Source organism: Varroa jacobsoni, unplaced genomic scaffold, assembly GCF_002532875.2.
Source record: "Varroa jacobsoni isolate VJ856 unplaced genomic scaffold, vjacob_1.0 scaffold_572, whole genome shotgun sequence".
NCBI lineage: Eukaryota > Metazoa > Arthropoda > Arachnida > Mesostigmata > Varroidae > Varroa > Varroa jacobsoni.
In genome coordinates, this window is record NW_019213474.1 from 97083 (window position 1) to 116418 (window position 19336).

The 19336-nt window shown below is 38.0% G+C and overlaps 2 protein-coding genes across 6 annotated transcripts; one reads left to right on the plus strand and one right to left on the minus strand.

Annotated features, from left to right (window-relative positions):
* Nucleotides 1-434: 434 nt before the first annotated feature.
* Rpn9 (regulatory particle non-ATPase 9) lies at nucleotides 435-5300 on the minus strand. The gene is made up of 7 exons (XM_022835207.2): nucleotides 4994-5300; nucleotides 3618-3794; nucleotides 3061-3168; nucleotides 2378-2650; nucleotides 2001-2186; nucleotides 1781-1862; nucleotides 435-1454 (listed from the first exon to the last, which is right to left on the minus strand). The coding sequence occupies exons 1-7, from the start codon at nucleotides 5135-5137 to the stop codon at nucleotides 1285-1287; spliced, it is 1140 nt and encodes a 379-aa protein (XP_022690942.1). The 5' UTR covers nucleotides 5138-5300; the 3' UTR covers nucleotides 435-1284.
* A 300-nt stretch (nucleotides 5301-5600) lies between these two features.
* On the plus strand, nucleotides 5601-17600 carry LOC111261599 (ribosome biogenesis protein BMS1 homolog). Of its 5 annotated transcripts, XM_086968772.1 has the most exons (19): nucleotides 5617-5725; nucleotides 6114-6221; nucleotides 6422-6557; nucleotides 6919-7170; nucleotides 7684-7767; nucleotides 7942-8167; nucleotides 8563-8802; nucleotides 9286-9477; nucleotides 9886-10033; nucleotides 10385-10632; nucleotides 10884-10994; nucleotides 11362-11549; nucleotides 12083-12315; nucleotides 12621-12732; nucleotides 13143-13331; nucleotides 13643-13882; nucleotides 14264-14359; nucleotides 16018-16368; nucleotides 16747-17600. In XM_086968772.1, exons 2-19 carry the CDS (start codon nucleotides 6169-6171, stop codon nucleotides 17137-17139), a joined length of 3492 nt encoding a protein of 1163 aa, XP_086824898.1. In that variant the 5' UTR covers nucleotides 5617-5725; nucleotides 6114-6168; the 3' UTR covers nucleotides 17140-17600. The 5 variants fall into 5 exon arrangements, with proteins under 5 accessions (XP_022690941.2, XP_086824897.1, XP_086824899.1 ...); XM_086968771.1 differs by having other exon boundaries at nucleotides 5611-6221; XM_086968773.1 differs by having other exon boundaries at nucleotides 5611-6221; nucleotides 6438-6557.
* The last annotated feature ends 1736 nt before the right edge of the window (nucleotides 17601-19336 follow it).

Sequence of the window (19336 nt, forward strand, 5' to 3'; positions counted from 1 at the left end):
ATACGTAATAAACTAATTTGTTGCTAGAATTCTGACGAAACGCTGTGCTTCTTGCTTGTTGAAGAACCGAAACTTTATTTAGTTTAAAAATAATTTGCCTTCAATACCGTAACAAATTATTTGTGATTGGCATGGACAGCATGCTCTATATATGTATGTGTAGTTGTACAATGTTTAGTTTTCTAGACGATTCCCACTTTGTCGGTAGAAAGATAGCAGTAACATTATATATAGCCTTTTTTAGCCGTTACATTAGGTACGATATCATCATGCGCCAAACACTAAAAGCTTTCGATCGCGGAAACACATTTAACCGTTAGGCTCTTCTCATTCTAAGTTATTGAGAGCCTTAAAAAAACTTAAGTTTAAAAATAAATCTGACAGGCCCTCTTCACTCAAGGGAGGTAACAAAAAAGAAAAACAATCTTGACGCATTTAAATAATTACATCAGCGCGATTTGCATTTATTTATGTCACAGTCTCTCGTGAGCACATTGTCAAAGATATTACCCCACTTTTACATATCTTCTCTTTATATATATATATATATATGTGTCTGTCCTCTGTCGTTCCCCTTTTCTTTAACTTTTCTATTCATTGTTTCACCCACACATCATTCTAGAATACCTGAAATCACCTGTCTCCCTATGCAAACTAAACTCACAAGGCAAACTGTACCCCGTTACACCCCAAATTAAGGACAACTGCCTAATTTAGAAAAAGGCCTAGAAGCTGTTTCTTTGATAGACAATATTCGTTTTTCTTTGTGTGTTATTTAAGTCCAAATAAAGACCAACTTTACCCTAAACTCAAAGGCGTGGTTGTTCTTCTTTGTTTCCTTAGCGAGGGTTGAAGATTGCTGACAAAGCTGGCACTGGTCTTTTATTCTATCGAAGATAAAAGCGTTATTTGTATACGAGAGAAAGAAATATCCCACAAGTATTTAGAAGAAGCTAATTAGCATAGGTGGAGTTGTCAGTAACAGTAGAATATATATATTAGATCAGAACTTAGTCAAGGACACTGGCTCCAGTCCAATATACATCTGGGCCTTCATGTGTTTTTTTTTTATCTATTTGCAGTTCTCCCTTATCGAAAGTTTTTGTCTTCTCTCATATCCAGAACGCTACGTCAATAAACAGTCGAATTCATCCAATTACACTGATGGAAACTGTGTCATCCAGCCGGCCCAAAAACAAAACCAAATGGCGTTGTTGCTGTCGGGAGACCCGCTGGTTTTATCTCCTAGGGTTCGCTTCTTCATGTGCCTCTGGCCAGGCAATTTTATACAGTGAGAATGTCGTAAGCTCGATCTTCCAGCAACATCTCCATCTGAGCGACGTCCTGACACCAACGATCGAGTCGTTGCTTCATGGTGGCAATCTGCGCCTTGTCCATTACTCGCGGCTGGACCCATGTCATCGTGATTTTTTCGTCGACCTGATCAATCGTGCCTAAAAAAAACAATGCAAAATAAAAATGCAGAATAAAAAGCAAAAAATATAAATGGTATTTATACATTTATGTACAATAGTCATGTGTGTATTTGATAGTTAATGAAAAATCAGGAGCGTCTATTCGAAATAAGAAAAACTACTTCTCGCAACATTTAATTCTAGCAAATATCGTTATCTCCAAACCTCGTATTTATAGGTGTTTAAATTCAGTCGTGAACATAGATAGAAACTGTTATGTGATTCACACAGTTAAGAACTTTTATTTAATGATGGAAAAAATATGACGTGCTCAATATGTTCATCAAGAGCAATCAGATCGTTACCCTTAACAAGTCCAAGTGAGAGCGCCTTCATCATAAGCACTTCAACTTCAATAACCGGTAAAGTTGTTCTGGTTGCAACCTCCTAGAAAACGATGAAATTGTGCTTATAGTTGGATGTTAAAGTGGACTAAGTAAACAACTCGAGCAACCTATTTCGAGATGTATATAGAAATATAGCTACTTAGAGATAGCTTTACTCAGTTTCACCCAAAAATCTTACCTGGAAGGTTAATACTCGTTGATTTGTGGCCTTATCGAGCGTCATCTCCATGAGACACAAGAGACACATCTTACGCTTGAGGGTCAACTCGTTAGCTTGAAGATCCATTTGCGTCGTCCATTGCGGGCGAAGTGCATTATACTTCGCGAGGTCGCCATGATTGAACGCACGAAGAAGCTCAATAACCTCAAGATGAGCGGAGTACCCAAATAGAATGTTAGTCAGAAACACAAGACAAGGCTCTTGACCCAGATAAGTGCACTACTGAAAGCAGGTCAAGCTACCAATGCCTTCAGATATTCGTAACTCCTCACTAAGCAAGCCAGAACGGAAAAGATACACAAAATTACTATCAGTCACTAAACGATTTGATTTACCCAAGCACGAGGGGTTCCTTCTAGACTGGCCACTATCGGGTGACATAAAAGCTCGCCGAAATTGTAGATATTGTCACCTAATAAAGCGGCCAACGCCAGGGTAAAGCATTTCTCGCGACGTTCCTCTAGTGGAATCGCCTCGACGTCGGTACATCCGAGGTAACGCAAAGCGTGTAGATAGTAGTTAGCGTAATCGGCAGTTGTCTTGTAAAACTCAGACGTTAATTGGTAAAAACGGGCGTGCACCTCGGTCACTCCGCCAAGGGCTTCCACCTTTTGGAAAAAACAAAGAGGAAGTGACAAACTTTCGTTTTAAAATTGATACATTCTTTAAACCGTTGCCATTCGTTTGTCAAACTCGAAAACGTCAAAATAAAAAAACCCAACTTCATAAACGCAGTTGAGCAATATATATTTACTGGTAATTTATATCGCAGCACTCGCAAGTGTAGATACACACGGAAGACACCAAGCTAGAACTTAAAAATTTCTACTCGTCTAAAGTCACTCAGAAAACTCAGGCGTGAACCCATAGCCCGTATTGTAGTCTTTTTTCTAGAAAGTAACACTTAGCAACAATCATCTTGACAGTCACTAAAAACCACAGTTCTTTATACGAGTTCTGGCACCGGAGAAATACATATGCGACTCGGAAATTATCTCAGGCCAATAATTGTGCTTACCTGTTGATCCGTCTCCTCGATTACCTTTTTCACAGCCTCAAGATCACCTTTGTCCTTCAGCTTTTTGCCGATTAAAATGTTGCACAGGATAACAGCCTTTGGGTTTGGCTGAAAATGAAGTTAAGTATGATATTGACTACATTCTGGACATAGATCAAAAAGTCATATAAGCCATGTCTTCAGTATTCCAGTATCCAACGAACCTATCGAAGAGTTAATGCAGAGAGAAAACTGCATTGTTATAAAGATACTGAATGGTAAAGATTCAAAGATATAGACCCCTGAAAATAGTTCCCGTAGCTTAACTAAGAAAAAGTTCGGTAAATATGTACAGCATACAACTAGTCCACCATTCTTGTATGTATAAAGGCAATCGCTGTTCAGTTACGTCATATACCAACACCAGACTCGTTCGGGTTCCATAAAAAGCCACCTGCTGCGCTTTAAATCCCACATTGGGTACAAGCTACACACGTTAGAAAATATTACCTGACGGTAGAATATCTAAAGGTGTATCACGTATCATCATTTCCAGGTTCGCTCCTTGCTCAACTTACCTTGACTCTCTCTTTGGTTTTCTGTAAACATGTCATGCATTCGTCATGGTCAACCATTTGCTCAACAACAGCCGATATAATTTCCACCAGTGAAAGAAGGTTGAGTTTGCTTTCGAAGTCCTGAATAAAGTTGGCGTACAGTTCAATCAGGCCACCATTATTCTGCATGTACGGGTCCTGTAATTGCCACGACGAATTGATACGTGCGATTATTTAATTATTTACTGTTTGCGGCGAGATATTACAAGTACTACTCATTTTTGTTCTTTTACTAATGTCATATATATATACCCTTTATAATAGAAACTTTGTCACTGACTGACAATAGCGAGTTACATACACTTGATTTAAGCAAAACTCCATATTTATAAGGAAGTTCGAACCAAGGTAGAAGAATATTATTACAAAATATATATACATAGTGTGAGGGAGGTAGTTCTTTCGGTCAATTGTTGTCCGAATGATAAGTGTTGCGGAATACTCTTCCGAACGAATCACTCGCCTTAACATCTACTCTCCCTACAAAATGTTGTCTCCGTTTACAGCTACCCAATAACAGAATGTCCGTGTCGAGGAGTACATACCACCAATTCTTCTTGCAGAAAGAGTTGTTTGCACGAACAAGAATGGCGGCAAAAGAGGCCAATATGGGCCCTTATCAGGGACGGAGCGGCCTACTGCTCTTAGAATAAATTGCGATATTTTTCAAGCATTTGAGACCGTAAGAATTAAATGCATAAATCTGCACGATTTTAGTATACGTTATCAATTAAGTCAGAACAAAACATGTGCCATTTATACTTTAACTAATAGGGATTGAAATTCTCTACATGCGATACCCCTATACGCTGCACATTTCAAAGAGGGACGAAGAGGGAAGAGGTCTTCTGTTATGCGTCTCATGTTTGGCAAATAGCTTGTTTTAAGAGGTTTTATTCAGACCGATCTTTTTTTTTGAAGCAGTGCTTAAATTTGCATTGTATTTATAATATAGTACAATCAAAAATAATAGGGTGATCGATTTCTTTAAAGTTATAGAGCTTTTATCCCAACCACACAAGTCAGATTAACATATCTTTTCGATAGCACGCAACACATGTATACACCTGAATCATATTCGATATCTCAGATAAACAATATGACCTTTTACTTGGTACACTCATTACTTTTTTTTAAAATTAATTTTGAAGAAAAACAAAACGATGCAGAATTTATCCCAATTTTTTTGCCATACTTCTACTAGCGGTGCCAATTAACTCTAACAATCCGATCAATTAGCACAAGCCCAACTCATTTACTTCAGTTATTTACTGACCTTAAGGAACTGATATATATATATATATATATATATATACATATATGCAATTTGTACGCACTCTGATAAATGACAATAGCTCCACAGTGAGTTGGTGCCATAACCGCTTATTATAAAGCTCTTCAAGTTTTGCCCAACGCAGGGCCACATCCGGCGGACTGCTGCTTTGCTGTTTTGTAAGAAATGCGCACACTTCTGTCGACATTTTTCACTTCCTCGGATGTAAATTCTTTCTCACAGGTTTTAGGCCTTCTTCACGCTCTTATCACTGGGTGCACACTGGGCTGACCCCACCATCAAAATCAAGAAACGGTGTCAACAATGATCGCCGAACGCCAGCAATTTTCGCACACGAAAAGTGGTATTTTGCCGACTCACTGCAGACGCTCACTTCCGTTAGATTGGGTTCAAAGGAAACGAGCTAGCAAGCCGGTAACTTTACCGGATCAGTTGTCTATGCTTTGGGCAAGTAGATAAGTGACGTGCATTCAATCTTAGTGAACATTGAGTGACGATTGTAGCACAAAACTGTAGATACTGAGCGGTAATTTTTTCTTAATTTATAATTAAACTTGATGTTTCGAATAGGATCTGCTTTACCGTTTGGACTTGTTCCGGGGAGTCCACATCGTTATATTTCGGACGCACGTTCCGCGATGTAAATAAACTACACTGTGTTCCATTCGCATGTATCTAAGAAAGAAGCGCGTTGTTGAGCGGTAACAAGTGTGAAGGTAGTTTTTTTTTTTTAGTGTAATAATAATATCATCTGTCGTTGTCGTATTCGCTCGAGGTGAGTTAGAGAAATGATTTTGACTTGCGTAACTTTAATATTAGTTTTGTGACCGGTATTACGTTATGCTAGATGTTTTCCAGCCCGCGAAGCCAACGCGGTGTGCACGTGTGGGAGAGAACTGTATCGAGCCTGCGTAATAATTCCTGCGTTCGTTTCAATAAATATTGTGTAGGATGCGACAAAACAGTGATTTGCACAGTTGTACCGAAGAAAATTGTCCTGGCATCTACTGCGATTAAAAACTTGATTTCCATCTTGATCACTTTAAATACTGAAGATGCGTATGATAATCGACGGGAATAGTAGCAACCGAAAAGAACAACTGGCAAATACGGAAAACTTGTTTTCTAGAAATATCTATTTTTATCTAAACGCAAATATTTAGATTTCGTGGATCATGTCACACAGATGATGAAGATTTAGCTGTTGGACAGAACGGGATGTACTTACCAGTTTACGTTGTAAGCTGTCTTAATTGTTCTGCATCAAAAAGGTATATATATATTATGAAATAAGTGTCTTGTACACGTTGAAAATTAACGAATATTGTAAATAACGGGAGTGTAAATCACAAACAATACATACGCAAAAAGCTAATTAGTAATTTTGTGATGTTAATGTGCTGTACATTCAAGATTAATCTAGGGAGCATAGAGCTTACAAAAAACTTGTAAGGCTAATAACAAAATACAGTCAATTCAATTTTCAGGGTAGAAACTCAAAAATGGCGGACTCTGCCACTGATGGAGGCGACCGTCCCCAAAAGAAACATGTGGCAAGTCATTCAGGTCGAAAAGCCGAAAAGAAAAAAGCCAAAGCCAACAAACAGGTGAATTCTTGCATCCGTTCACGACGTGAAGAGTACGAAAAATGCGAACCCAACATTACTAGTGAAACACTTCTACAAAATTTTACGTAAATAGAGCTTATAAATTAGCATACGTTGTTCTTTGAACTAACCTATGATACTTCTCTGAAAATCAATAAGTTTGTTTTTCTTATTTACTTTTACACCAAAATTATTTGGAACACATCCACTTGGTAGCTTAGCAATTCGTCTTGTGCTGAGCTCCTTAAATTAGCATCGTTTCAGTTACCTGAATGTACAGACACGTATATGAAATACACTGTAGAAATAGGCATAAAGTTTAGTATGCAATTATGATTTGATGCTTCTTTGTTACCAACAGGGCGCCATTACTAAAACAAACAATGCAAAGGCATTTGCGTTCAACTCAGCTGTTAAAGCGGAGAAGATGTTCCGACGCCGTAAAGATCTCCAAGAGAAGCGACACCACATCCCGCTTGTAGACAGGACCCCTATCGAACCGCCCCCGTACGTTGTGGCCATCGTAGGTCCACCTAAAGTCGGCAAGAGCACGCTGCTAAAATGTCTCATCAAGAACTATACGCGGCAGATTATCAACAACATCAACGGACCGGTATGCACAGCTTATACAACTGAGGGGAAATTACTTTAATTTAATCCTGTATGTTGCTGCCCTTTGATAAAAACATTAATAAGTATGTGATTTTCCGTTTTTGATTTTTGAATATGCTCAAACCAGAATCCGCCTCCGTTTTAGTCATTCTCGGTTGGTGGGCCACGTTGCACCAATTAGAATAATGTCGACACATCGTTAATCAGCAAGTAGCAGTTCTGTACAATAAATCATCAAAAAGATTTATTTTCAAGTTGGTTCATCCGTTGATTTAGACGACACTTTCTACCTTTCAATAAGATTTAATCTGATATCTTATTGTCTAAGATATCAGATTAAATTGCTGACCGTACATATGATTAAACACATTTCTTTTCTATCACGAATTGTCTTGTACTTCTATTATACTTAAATATTTTTGAGCTGCCACCAATATCAGTGCAGCGAAGTCTATGCGAATCGTTCCGAGTTTAAATTGTTGTTATTAACAGCATTTTTCCTTCAACTTTTCAGGTCACCGTCGTTTCTGGTAAGAAGCGACGTCTTACGTTGATGGAATGCAACAATGACATCAATTCGATGATCGACACGGCCAAGGTAAGCCGTTGTACGGGAGCCAATGATACAAATAACATATTGCCGAAAATTCAACCAGGTTTGTGTTGCTATACCTAACAGATAATAAGGAGGCCAAAGAATCAAAACGAGAATGATTATATGTCATTTTAAAAATGGCGTTTTTATGGCACCCGCTTTCGACCTAATTTTTAGGTCGCTGATCTCGTTCTGCTTGTCGTGGATGCTTCGTACGGATTTGAAATGGAGACATTTGAGTTCTTAAACATCTGCCAGGTCCATGGCTTTCCTAGGATAATGGGCGTGCTCACGCATCTTGACCAGATCAAGAGCCATAAAACCTTGCGTAATACTAAAAAACAAATGAAACATCGTTTCTGGACAGAAATTTATCAAGGCGCAAAATTATTCTATCTGTCTGGTAAGGCCTTCCGTTAACAAAATGATAACACCATACCTAATTACCTTACTCTATTTTATGACGATAAACATATATAAAAAAATTGATGTGCTACGAAATATGCATAATTGGCTCAAATTCTGCAAATGCAATTTGAAACGCATGTAATCTTATTGATACAGTTTAACTGAAATGTAAGGCATTATATCAATTTAGCAGTTGGAAGATTTTCCCTTTATAACTAAATTACCCTTGAAGGCGATATTTCTCGAATTGCTGGGTTTATAATCAATTAGTATTAAAACATATGTACACACATTAAGCTTTAAAGAATTAACGTAGAAAAATTTTACCCATTTCAATGGTATATTATTACCGACCATAGCTATTTGATTTATATTTCTTTCCTGACTTAGGTATGGTGCACGGCGGTTACCTAAAGCACGAGATTCATAATCTTGGTCGCTTTATGTCGACGATAAAGTTTCGTCCTCTGGACTGGCGAACTTCTCATCCGTATATCTTGGCGGATCGGTTTGAAGATATCACTGGCCAAGAGCTAATTCGACAAAATCCGAAAATCGACCGAACAATATGCCTTTATGGTTATAGCCGCGGAGCTCACCTTAAACAGAACGCTCTGTTTCATATTCCTGGTAAGATATCTATTTCTATTTATTATATCCAGCCGTTAATACGTTCCTTCGCATAACTTAGATATAAATAGGCCACCTTTGTGTCCTTTCAGTTGGTAGGCGAATAAATTGTTGCAGAACAATCGTTAAATGATGTTGAATTCAGACATGACATAGCTCTACCCAATGAAAGAATGTTTGTCTGCAAAATAGTGTTAAATGACTACTTAAGAAAAAATTCTCATATTTTACTTGTTTGCAATACTTTTAAGAGTAATCTTTTACTCGTTTGCTTGGCATTTTTTAATTTGTTTATACCTGGCTGCCTCCATCCAATGCCAATCCAAAAAGAACTTCTTGGTAGTGCCACGGAAAGATGATCACATAATTCAAGCAGTGCCATGCAGGAAGAGTGACGAAGAAATTGAAAATAATTTAAATAATTACGTTAATTAGAAAAAGCTTGCTTTAATGTTCCATTAATGGTGTCCTGAAACTTTCAAGGATGCGGCGACTACACCGCGGCTGATATCTCATACTTACCTGATCCATGTCCGCTTCCTGACAAATTGAAAAAGCGAAAATTGGATGATCGGGAACGTCTCATTTATGCTCCGATGTCGGGCGTTGGTGGCGTAGTATTTGACAAGGATGCCGTTTACATTGATCTTCAAGGCAGTCATTCGCATCACACAGGTAAACATACCTATGTACGAAAAAACTATTGACATATTAGCAAAATTCCATTTCTCGGAATTGCCATAATAGAGTTAAACGAAGTGTTCGTTTAATCTGTCGCTTTTATCAATTTTGAATATCTTACGGCTTGGCGATGATCATATGTGATCAATCGCAGCACTAAGCACTAAACTAGAATAACTTTAAGGAATTTTTGAACCCCAGCTAAAGATTGAATTATCAGCTTGCTTTTGTCGACAAATATGTCTAATTATATTTTATGTTGAAATTATTTCCGCAATGGTATATTTCTTTTCGGAGAATTGGGTTATTGAATAGCTGCGATGTTCTCGAAACGCTCGCTGCTGACTAAATAACTTCCTACAGTGAAACGGTAGCCGATGCATTCTCTTTTTTTTAATGCAGGTACGGCGGCTGATGAAGAACTCGATGAAGAGCAGGGTCTACTGGATGGCCTTTTGCAAACTAAGGTCCCTCTGGATCAGAAGATCACGAACACTGGATTTACTCTTTTATCTGGGACAAAGCCGCTTGACAAGGATGAGACGAATGAGTATGACAGAGACGTATTTGAATTGATTAGCTTAGTAACTAGCTATTAAGCAGACTCATTTTGTAAATTAAAAAACAGATTATATATTTAAAAAATAATGTATGTACGTTTTTAAAGTGCGTACATTCACGGACAAAATATGGTGCGTACAGGTCGTCTATTTTCACAACAAATAATTTGGACATCATTTTATAATTCTAGCTTAGTACAGGCTTTTCTCATTACAGTACAGCAATGCGAAGAAGGAATACGCTAGGAATACGTATACTTAGAACAACACATAGAACGAACCGTCTCGTTTTCATTGTTCACTTACTTTTTGACTTAACCAACTTCTACGTATGAATTCAGGTTGACCAAGCGGGTGCGCCGTTCAATGGGTCCATTGGATGAAATTCAGAAATCTGATGCGGGTTCTAACGGATCTGACTCGGACGAAGATGAGGATGAGGATGAGCAAGATGACTCTGATGACGAACATGATGACAGTGAATCTAAAGATGATGGAAAGTCCTATGACATGAAAAATAATTGGGGACACAAATTTCTCGAAGAAGAAGATGTGGAGATGGCCGCGACTGAAAATGAGTCAGATGGCGGTAAGTCCGAGCGAAACAAGCCAGCATCTTGAAAATTATTTTGTAGGTAATAGTATCAGTAAATACATTTACTGGTATCATGTGGAACAGAACATGTTAGATCATTTGTGAATTAAATATGTAGTATTAATTATATTTTATTTATTATAACAAGTATTAATTATGTGTGAACGACACACTTATGCCGCTGTTACTACCATAAAGGTATTCTGCCATACTGTGATCAGGCGCCGTTTATGACTTTCTTTTAGATGAAGATATGCTTCCGATTGCACGGGATCAGATGATGAAGAAACTCGCAGAGGGATACGCTGCTCGTAGTAAAAAGCTCGGGAATCTTCAATTCCTTGTTTACGGTGGTGGTGAGGCATACAATTCTGTAACAAGAAATGCTGATAGGGCGACACTTTTTTACTATAACATACACAACGGATACGTGATGAATATTTGAGAATACCGCACCGCAAACTCGTAAATCTAGAAATATTTTTTCGTTCCTTTAAGACTGGTTATTTTAAGTGTACATTTACTTTCGTGAAAATTGTTTAAAATCTACGTAATTAAACAAAGTCGTATATATATCTTTATACTCACTTGTAAGTTTTTTGAATGCTGTTCCAAGTATTTAAAGCCATGCTATTTCGATTCTAGTGATCAGGGAGGACTAACTAACGTGCTTTGCACATATGTACATAAAATGAATCTTTAATTATTTCAAAAACATTTTAGCTAAGAAGGCGAGCCGCCAAACGGATTTCGAAGGGGGGAGCGATAAGGAGGGTGAAGATGACGAAGTTTTCGGAGGCCTGTTTACTAAGACCAAAAGAAGCGAAGGAAAGATCCAAACCAAAAAAGATCTTAACGCTCCAGAAAACACCCGCCATCGCCTTATTGTTGACGAAATTGATTATGATCAGGTAGACCAAATTTAAAGCGAGTGAACAAGTTTTCAGGGATTGACGTGATTCCTACTGATTTTTTTGTCGTTTTTCATCTTTTATAATCATTATTGCTATTATGTCTTTGAACGCTGCCGCACTAGTATGGCAGATGTTCCTTCCTGGTCACCTAAAAAACCAGTTCCTTTCTTCGACTGTGAATTCAATTCTTAATCGGTTCGTGAGCTGTGGTAGATCTAATCGCTAATTCGATTCCTGAATATAATATTTAGGTTGACTTTTCTTGCCAGTTTGTGGCACAAGCGAAGATTTGCTGAGCCGCTATTTTCAAATGCATGTTCCATTTCTTATTGTTGATCTAGTTTACGCCATTTCACTTTTTATTGACAAGGCTAGTGTTAAACAGACTGAGTTCAAGGACCTTATTTCAGGCTAAAGGTAAACTAGGTATCCTATTTTATCTGAGTCTAATCTGAAAATAACTGAGTTTTATTAATAAATTCTATATTTGTTTTTATGGTGTTTGCCCACGTACATGAAATTTCACACAGGTGTGTTTATCGATTCGGGACTGTTTTGTTACGGGTCGTTGGGCTGCAGACGAAGACGCGGAACAGCTGTTGGCTCAGGCCAAACAAGATGACGAAGAGCTCTTTGGAGACTTTGAAGATCTCGAGAAGCAGCTCAAGGACGAAGAGCAGGCGGAGCAAGAGGAAAAGAAACAACATCCCCAAAAAAAGGCTACTACACACGAGGAGCGATTGAAACAGATTGAGGCAAAGAGGTTTGTTTAAAAGGAGACTAATTGATTTCTGCGATGTTTGCATAGTAGGGATAATGTAAAATACACTTTCGATATGTTGAAATCGAACACCAATCTTAGGGTAGGAACGTTTTTGGATACTTTAGATGTTGTTATCTGTCTGCCGTATTGCTGACACGTTTCCGGACCCAAAATTCCTGGTTAAACTGTATAATTAGCCGTGCATTAGCATATACTGAGGGACATGATGTACCCAAGATTTATGAAGATCATTACGGATGTATAGCCTAACAACACCGTGTTTGCACATGTCGATTTTCGTGTAGGCTTGAAAAAAAGAAGCGTCTAAAAGAGATGTTTGATCAAGAATACGACGATAAAGGAGATGACAAGACATTGTATGACGAAATCAAAGAAGAAATGAATCAGCAGGCGCAGGTAAGACGTTTCTTCAGAGTTCGGCCACATTGACAAACATGTCGAAGTAAATAACTCAATGACAAACATGTAAACATCAGCAACAATACATTTTGGATATCATCGAATAATATCTCCACTGTATGTGCAATTATACCTTAACTGCGCAAATTAAACCTTAAAAAACCAGTTTTGTTAAGAAATCGATTACGTATAGTAACTGTATCGGTTAATATGTGTCCTTGTGGACTTGAATCATTAGATGTTGCTTATTGTTAAGAAAGCCTATATAGCAACAAAACGACACTTAAAAAAATTGTAGTCTCAAAGCTAGTGAGAAAATTTGTAGTGAGTTTGTCATAAAAACTGTTTGCCTCATCGTAGTAACAGTGTCTCTAAAACAGTGATATTTATTCACGGCTGTACTTCAGCTCAACAAGGCAGAGTTTGCGGACCTGGATGACTCTCGTCGGGTTTTGTTCGAGGGTTTTCGAGCAGGCTTATATGTACGGGTGGAGCTTAGAGGATTACCGTGCGAACTCGTGCAGAATTTCGACCCATCTTATCCAATCGTTCTTGGAGGACTCAATACTGCCGAGAACAGAGTCGGGTATCTGCAGGTAAATCACTTTTGTTTGTAGTGGTGGCATTTAAAAGTACAAATGTCAGCCTTGACGCAATAGCGAATATCTGTACTTTTAAACGATGCAAGAGCATTGCAACATCGGTAGTTACCAACTCGAAGAATTTTCGTAGTGTTTGCTTTCCTAGCAGCAACCACAATTCGATTCGAACAGTTGGGCTCCGTTAATTGAACAAACAAAGTTTAAAGGTACCTGTTTATTACTTACATAACGAATAGCGTATTGCTTAAAAAATTGATTTATATATAATTATTATAAGATAAGTGATTATAATGGAATGATTTCAGGTGCGTGTCAAAAAGCACCGTTGGTTCAAGAAGATCCTGAAGAGTGCCGATCCGCTTGTGATGTCTTTGGGATGGCGGCGGTTCCAAACGACGCCAGTGTTCTTTACTCAGGATCACAATATGCGGCAAAGGTTTCTGAAGTACACTCCGATGCATCTGCACTGTTACGCTGCCTTCTGGGGCCCGATTACTCCTCAGAACTCCGGTTTCATTGCTATTCAGAATTCAGTGCAGGACAAAGTAAGACTGAAATTTATACAAAAACGAATCAAATGCTTAATGAAATCAGATCGTATTTGCCGTATATTTTTCTCGTAACTTAGAGAGAAACTTCTGAATCAGTTCCGACAAATATTCCTAAACGATCGGTAAACAGCAAAAATGCTGTATGTGCGTGTATGGGAAAGTGTTTTCAGTTTTCATCGATCTGAGACAACCGCGTCACATGCTGACTCGTTCGATGAATCTGAGAAGCAATTCTCTTAAAATTATTTTATTAGATATAATCATTTCTAAGTAAGACAAAGACTGTAAGTGACTAATGAAATAAGACTTCCAAATTAAGGTCTAACTCGCAATTTCAAATAAAAACATGGAAACGTTGTGTTGCTATTGTTTAAGTCTGATTTTCGGGTCTGTGCAACTGGTGTGGTTCTCGAAATTGATAAAACGACGCAGATTGTAAAGAAGCTGAAATTAACCGGTACTCCAATCAAGGTAAACGAATACGGGAAATGATACTCTGCTTGACTGCTATAATCCATTAACATGTTTAGCTTCAATAATAGTTAATAATTCATTTTTAGGCTATTACAGGCGAATCTGACGGACTTTGGAATTTGAATGCTTTTAAACTAGTTCGGACAGAATGAAGATTTTTTTCATGTGAATTAGAGGTACCCGCCTTTATTTTTTGTGCGTTTATCCAAGCGCTTTGGCGGTTTCCGGATAGCTATACATTTATTATTCGCGTTCCCATAGGTAATTTCTCTGTCTGTGAACTTTTTGTAGTAAGTTAGCAGGATCTGCTTGTCTACCAATTGGCATTTTTAAAGAATGGAATGTCCCATGGTCACATAGACTTAGACCGGGAAAATAAAAGAATCGAAGTTAACGTTGGATATTCCTTTACTTAATCCAAAAAGTAACTGAGGGCGTTGTCTAAAGTAACTAGACTGCATACATTCGATCGCGGTTCCAATGGCGCATAAATGTGTTGAGGAACTCGAGCAAAATATGTTCATTGTTTCTTTACTCGCTGTCTTTGCATTCATTATTACCCATTTTCGACAAGTGTCTCATAAATGCAGATGCCACTGATGTCCACTGCAAGTGCTACTGTCACCTTTTGTCCGAACCTATTCGAAACTGCCATAGGACTCGATTTCTTTTGGAGACAAGGCTACTGCCTCACCTTGCTCGTCCTTAGCTGGCCATAGAGATTGAACCGTCTCGCCTCAAGGCAGGCTTTTCGTTTACTTAAGCTCCGCAGATTGCACGGGGAACACATCACACGCATTTTCAATTGATTAAGAGTTAACTTATGGGGGACCCACTTTCTACTCAGCTCCTGAATTTTCAGTATTTGGATCATACATCTATAAAACGTTGCATGTAAAATGCCAGTTTTAGCTGATAAGGTTCCTAAACCATAGACTTTGCTTTTGTGCAAAGTTTTTTCGATTGCGGCAAGTTTTCTTACCTTTCGGGTCCCTTGATTCAGTCACCTTTTCGCTGGGCTTCAACGCTCTCTCCAGTCTCAAAGTGTTTGCATCATTCAGGATAGTGTACTTTCAGTTAAGGCCTTCTTTCGTAATGTCTTCACCAATCTCCGACAAATTTCCGCAGTGGTGTGGCCTTCAAGGAACCAAACTTGGTCTTCGGGCATTAATAAATTAGACTAAATGATGTTTTGGTTTCTAAACTCATTCTTCCTGGAATAGCATGAATCGGTTTTTACTAATAAGTTTCTAGAAATCTGGAGTATTTACCAGTTAAATTTGTTCTGCTGACGGTGCGTAGTTTAAATATTATACAATTTCAAAGTCCGCCGGATTGTAACAGCCTATCGGCTATTAATTAATGCATAAATAGCTTCCAAAAATATATAAATTTATAGTAATCATAATATCATTATTTTGTATTTAAAAGTCATAACTGGGTGTAAGCAAATTTCGCATAAGGCATCTTATATTTAATATTTCGTGAATTAGTCTAAATTTAGTTTATCTTTGCGCTTTTTAGCTAATCATGTTCGTTACGTAATATATCTTTTTTCTTAAACCTGACCGTTACTTAGTCTGTTTGCTTCTGACAATTACTCAGTATACAACCTCGCTAGGTAATTACAAAAACAAATATAACAAAAATTACAGGTGAAAAACAAAACCGCTTTTATTGAAGGGATGTTTAACAGTATTATTGAAGTGACCAAATTCGAAGGCGCTGCTTTACGCACGGTCGCCGGCATACGTGGTCAGATTAAGAAGCCTATTAAGGCACCACCAGGCGCCTTTCGCGCAGCGTTCGAGGACAGGCTGCTTAAGGCCGACATCGTCTTTCTGCGGACTTGGTACACAGTGCCCGTACCTAAGTTCTTCATAACTGTCAATACACTTCTGCTGCCGTCCAGTGAAAAAGATAAATGGAAAGGTATGAAAACGGTGGGAGAACTTCGTGCCGAGAAAGGACTTAGAGCACCTGTTAATCAGGATTCGCTGTATACGGTAAGAAATTCTGTTTGCCGCGCGTAGTTCTTGTGTCTTGCTAAAGTTAACTATAGTATGTATTTCATATGAATTTTCGCAGCTCGGATTATTTCTAATAAGTAATAGTTACCACAGTTACACTTTGTTTGTTCTTTTGGCACTGGTAAATAGCTACTTTAAGAAAAATTAAAGTATCAGTTTTAATTACAAGCGACTGTTTATGAAGAATTTTGACTGGCTTGAATAAATCTTTTGTGTAGTCTTTAGTAACTACACAATTCTATAAACAACCACCGGACGAGATAGCCGTACATTTAGTCGAAATATTACGATCTCCATTAAAAAAATTAGATAATATATCCCCCTGCTGTTTCTGCTTTCATGGAATGTTCCCAGGGTGTGGAACGACGCGAGTTCTTCGAGAAACCGCTTCGATTACCAAAGAGTCTACAGGCCGCACTGCCATACAAGGATAAGCCTAAACAAGAAACGATTATTGAAGGCGGAAACGCCCTCCATCGCGTGGCCATCGTACCTGATGAGCAACAGCAGCGCGTCTCGAAGATGATGACAATGATGAGGACTGTTCACTCGGAGAAGCAACTGAAAATGCGACGCGAAATGGAGGAACGGGTCCGTCAGCACAAGCGAGCCATGGAAGCGCAAGAACTGAAGAGACTTGTTAAGCAACGCCAAGTAAAGAGGCACATCTGCAAAGTGCTACAACAAAACGAGTTAAAAAGACAGAAGATGCAGGCAGGGAAAATTGGCAGAAAAAAATTAGAATAAGTCAATTAGTTAATTTGGTAGGTTAAGCAAATTGAGGGTTGTTTTTATCTCGGTTATGCAAACGATATACGGAAACGCGTTTGGGTGTAAGATGACTAAAATCACTTCGATTGGTTCGTCGAAGTGTCACATGTTACAGCGTTTTTTTTGTACACCAGCTGATCAAGCTAACTTTTCACATATGAAAACAGTAGAGATACGAACGACAACGAAGGTTATAGCATCGCTTCCACATTGAATGATCAAAGAAGTATCTAGAACATTCTTTTTTAGAGTGTTGTCTACGAGTATCTGCGTTGATGAAAGGAAAACGATTGAAAATCTTTATAGCTATAGGGATGTCGAACTATGTGGGATAGTTCCGAGTATGCAAACGTACTGTATATTTGAATAATTAGGATTTATTAAACGGGTTTGTTGAGGATAATAAAATTATTACGTTAAAAGTGATAACTACGCTATTCGCTTCTCCTTGATTTTCAGTTCTAAATGTTATACGCATCAAAAGTATAAGCAGATAAAACATATCGTCACGTTATACGGAGACTAGCTAACATGTACTTTAGATCGAACACGTTTCGGTAACTCGGATAACTTTCAAGCCGAGTTGGACATTTTTCAATTGAAATCAAATACTTTGCAAATCGAAACGGTTTGGAAACAGAAATTTCAAATAGCATAACTGAACCTCTACCGAATCAGCAGAGGTCAGTTGTCGCAGTAGGAATGCATGAAAAAGGCAAATGAATATGTTTCTATCACTAGGTGGAACTACTTTCGTAAGCCCAGTTTTGTTAAAGGTTTGTAGTTATTCAGATATAAATACTCAGGCTCGGTGGATGGTCCTAAAACATCGATTAATGTAGGTAATAAATCGTGCTACATCGGTTTTATAACGGGAAGTCGAATTTACTATTTTTTCAAAGCTGTTTCTGCCCTAAATGCCTCACGAATTTTGTGCACGTTGGAGCCAAGTAAAACCGTCAAAACAGTTTTTAGCTTACATCTGCTATAAACCAATGCAACATTTATCAGCCTTGGACTTCCGTTATATATAATAGATTGAATTATAAAGTCATTTTTCTACACGAAACTTGTCAAGGTGCGCTACACGCATAGCGGTCCTTTCGCCTGTGGGGTCATCGGATTCCTAGACGAAAATAATGTTGTTTTTGTCTAGAAATATATCGTGATCTGTTTCATTTTAACCTGACGTAGCATAATAAAGCACAAGACAGTGACGCAATCATACTAGATCGTTCATTGCTGAATTAGAATGAAAAGAAAGCGTATTTTATTTGGGGCTAGTAGGTACTCTTTACTATCAGTATCGCACATTTTTAGCTCAACACTCCCTTTTCTACGGCTCTCCAAGGCTGTTATCCTATCTTTAGTCATAATATCATTTGCTTCGTCCTAACATGTCTATGAATACTCGGAAGGAATTTTTTGGTAATTATTTTTTATGGAAGAAATCGTCTTTGTACCATTGTTAAAATATTACATTCAAAAAACCTTCTTCTCCTCTACCAGTATGCTCACATGTTCCGATTTCTTTCTGACGCTTGTCTTTAGTTTGTATTATACGCCTGGCAAACATGGAACATATACCTAGCGAACACAGTAGACAGTCAAGCAGTCTGAAGTTTTCTAAACTGATTTCAGCCATTTCAAAAGACGACACGCGAGATTGAAGATGGTTTTGACCAAGCACTGTTGCGCCGTTTCGTGCCCAACTGATGCTATTTATATCATTTATATCATTTTTCCCAGTGATATCCTTCTGATGGTCTAGCCTGCTTGCATAACATTCATTATGTTTTAGATATCCTCTACGCTACTTTTAAAAAAGTTGCTATCACCCTCTTTGCCGACGAAATATTTATTGATTGGTTAAGAGCGTATTCATTTACGTTAGTATATTCGTTGTAATTTACCTTTCCAAAGCAACTTTAGTAATATTTTGTAATTTCTATTATTAATTGAATAATTAAAAAAAGTGTTAAATATTATTTGGAGTAAAGAGTGTAGTAGTGGACTTCTGTTCTGTTAATAACTACGTATATGCATATAAAGACCAGTCGAATCTCCGGATTTCTCCTAAATGCTTCCGAACATTTGCTTGAAACATTTTTTCGATCCGATTTGACTAAACAACATAGCTGGCGTTGAAATGCCACACACGTCCGCTATGTCA

Bases quoted from the DNA above. Each gene is read 5' to 3' on its own strand.
- Rpn9 (XM_022835207.2), bottom strand. From the start codon at position 5,137: ATGTCGACAGAAGTGTGCGCATTTCTTACAAAACAGCAAAGCAGCAGT. The intron at 3,795-4,993 runs GTGCGTACAAAT...TGGCAATTACAG, and splicing joins AGCTATTGTCATTTATCAGA to GACCCGTACATGCAGAATAA. The intron at 2,187-2,377 runs GTAAATCAAATC...GCTCATCTTGAG, and splicing joins AAGGAACCCCTCGTGCTTGG to GTTATTGAGCTTCTTCGTGC.
- LOC111261599 (XM_086968771.1), top strand. From the start codon at position 6,169: ATGTACTTACCAGTTTACGTTGTAAGCTGTCTTAATTGTTCTGCATCA. The intron at 10,633-10,883 runs GTAAGTCCGAGC...ACTTTCTTTTAG, and splicing joins TGAAAATGAGTCAGATGGCG to ATGAAGATATGCTTCCGATT. The intron at 10,995-11,361 runs GTGAGGCATACA...AAAACATTTTAG, and splicing joins ATTCCTTGTTTACGGTGGTG to CTAAGAAGGCGAGCCGCCAA.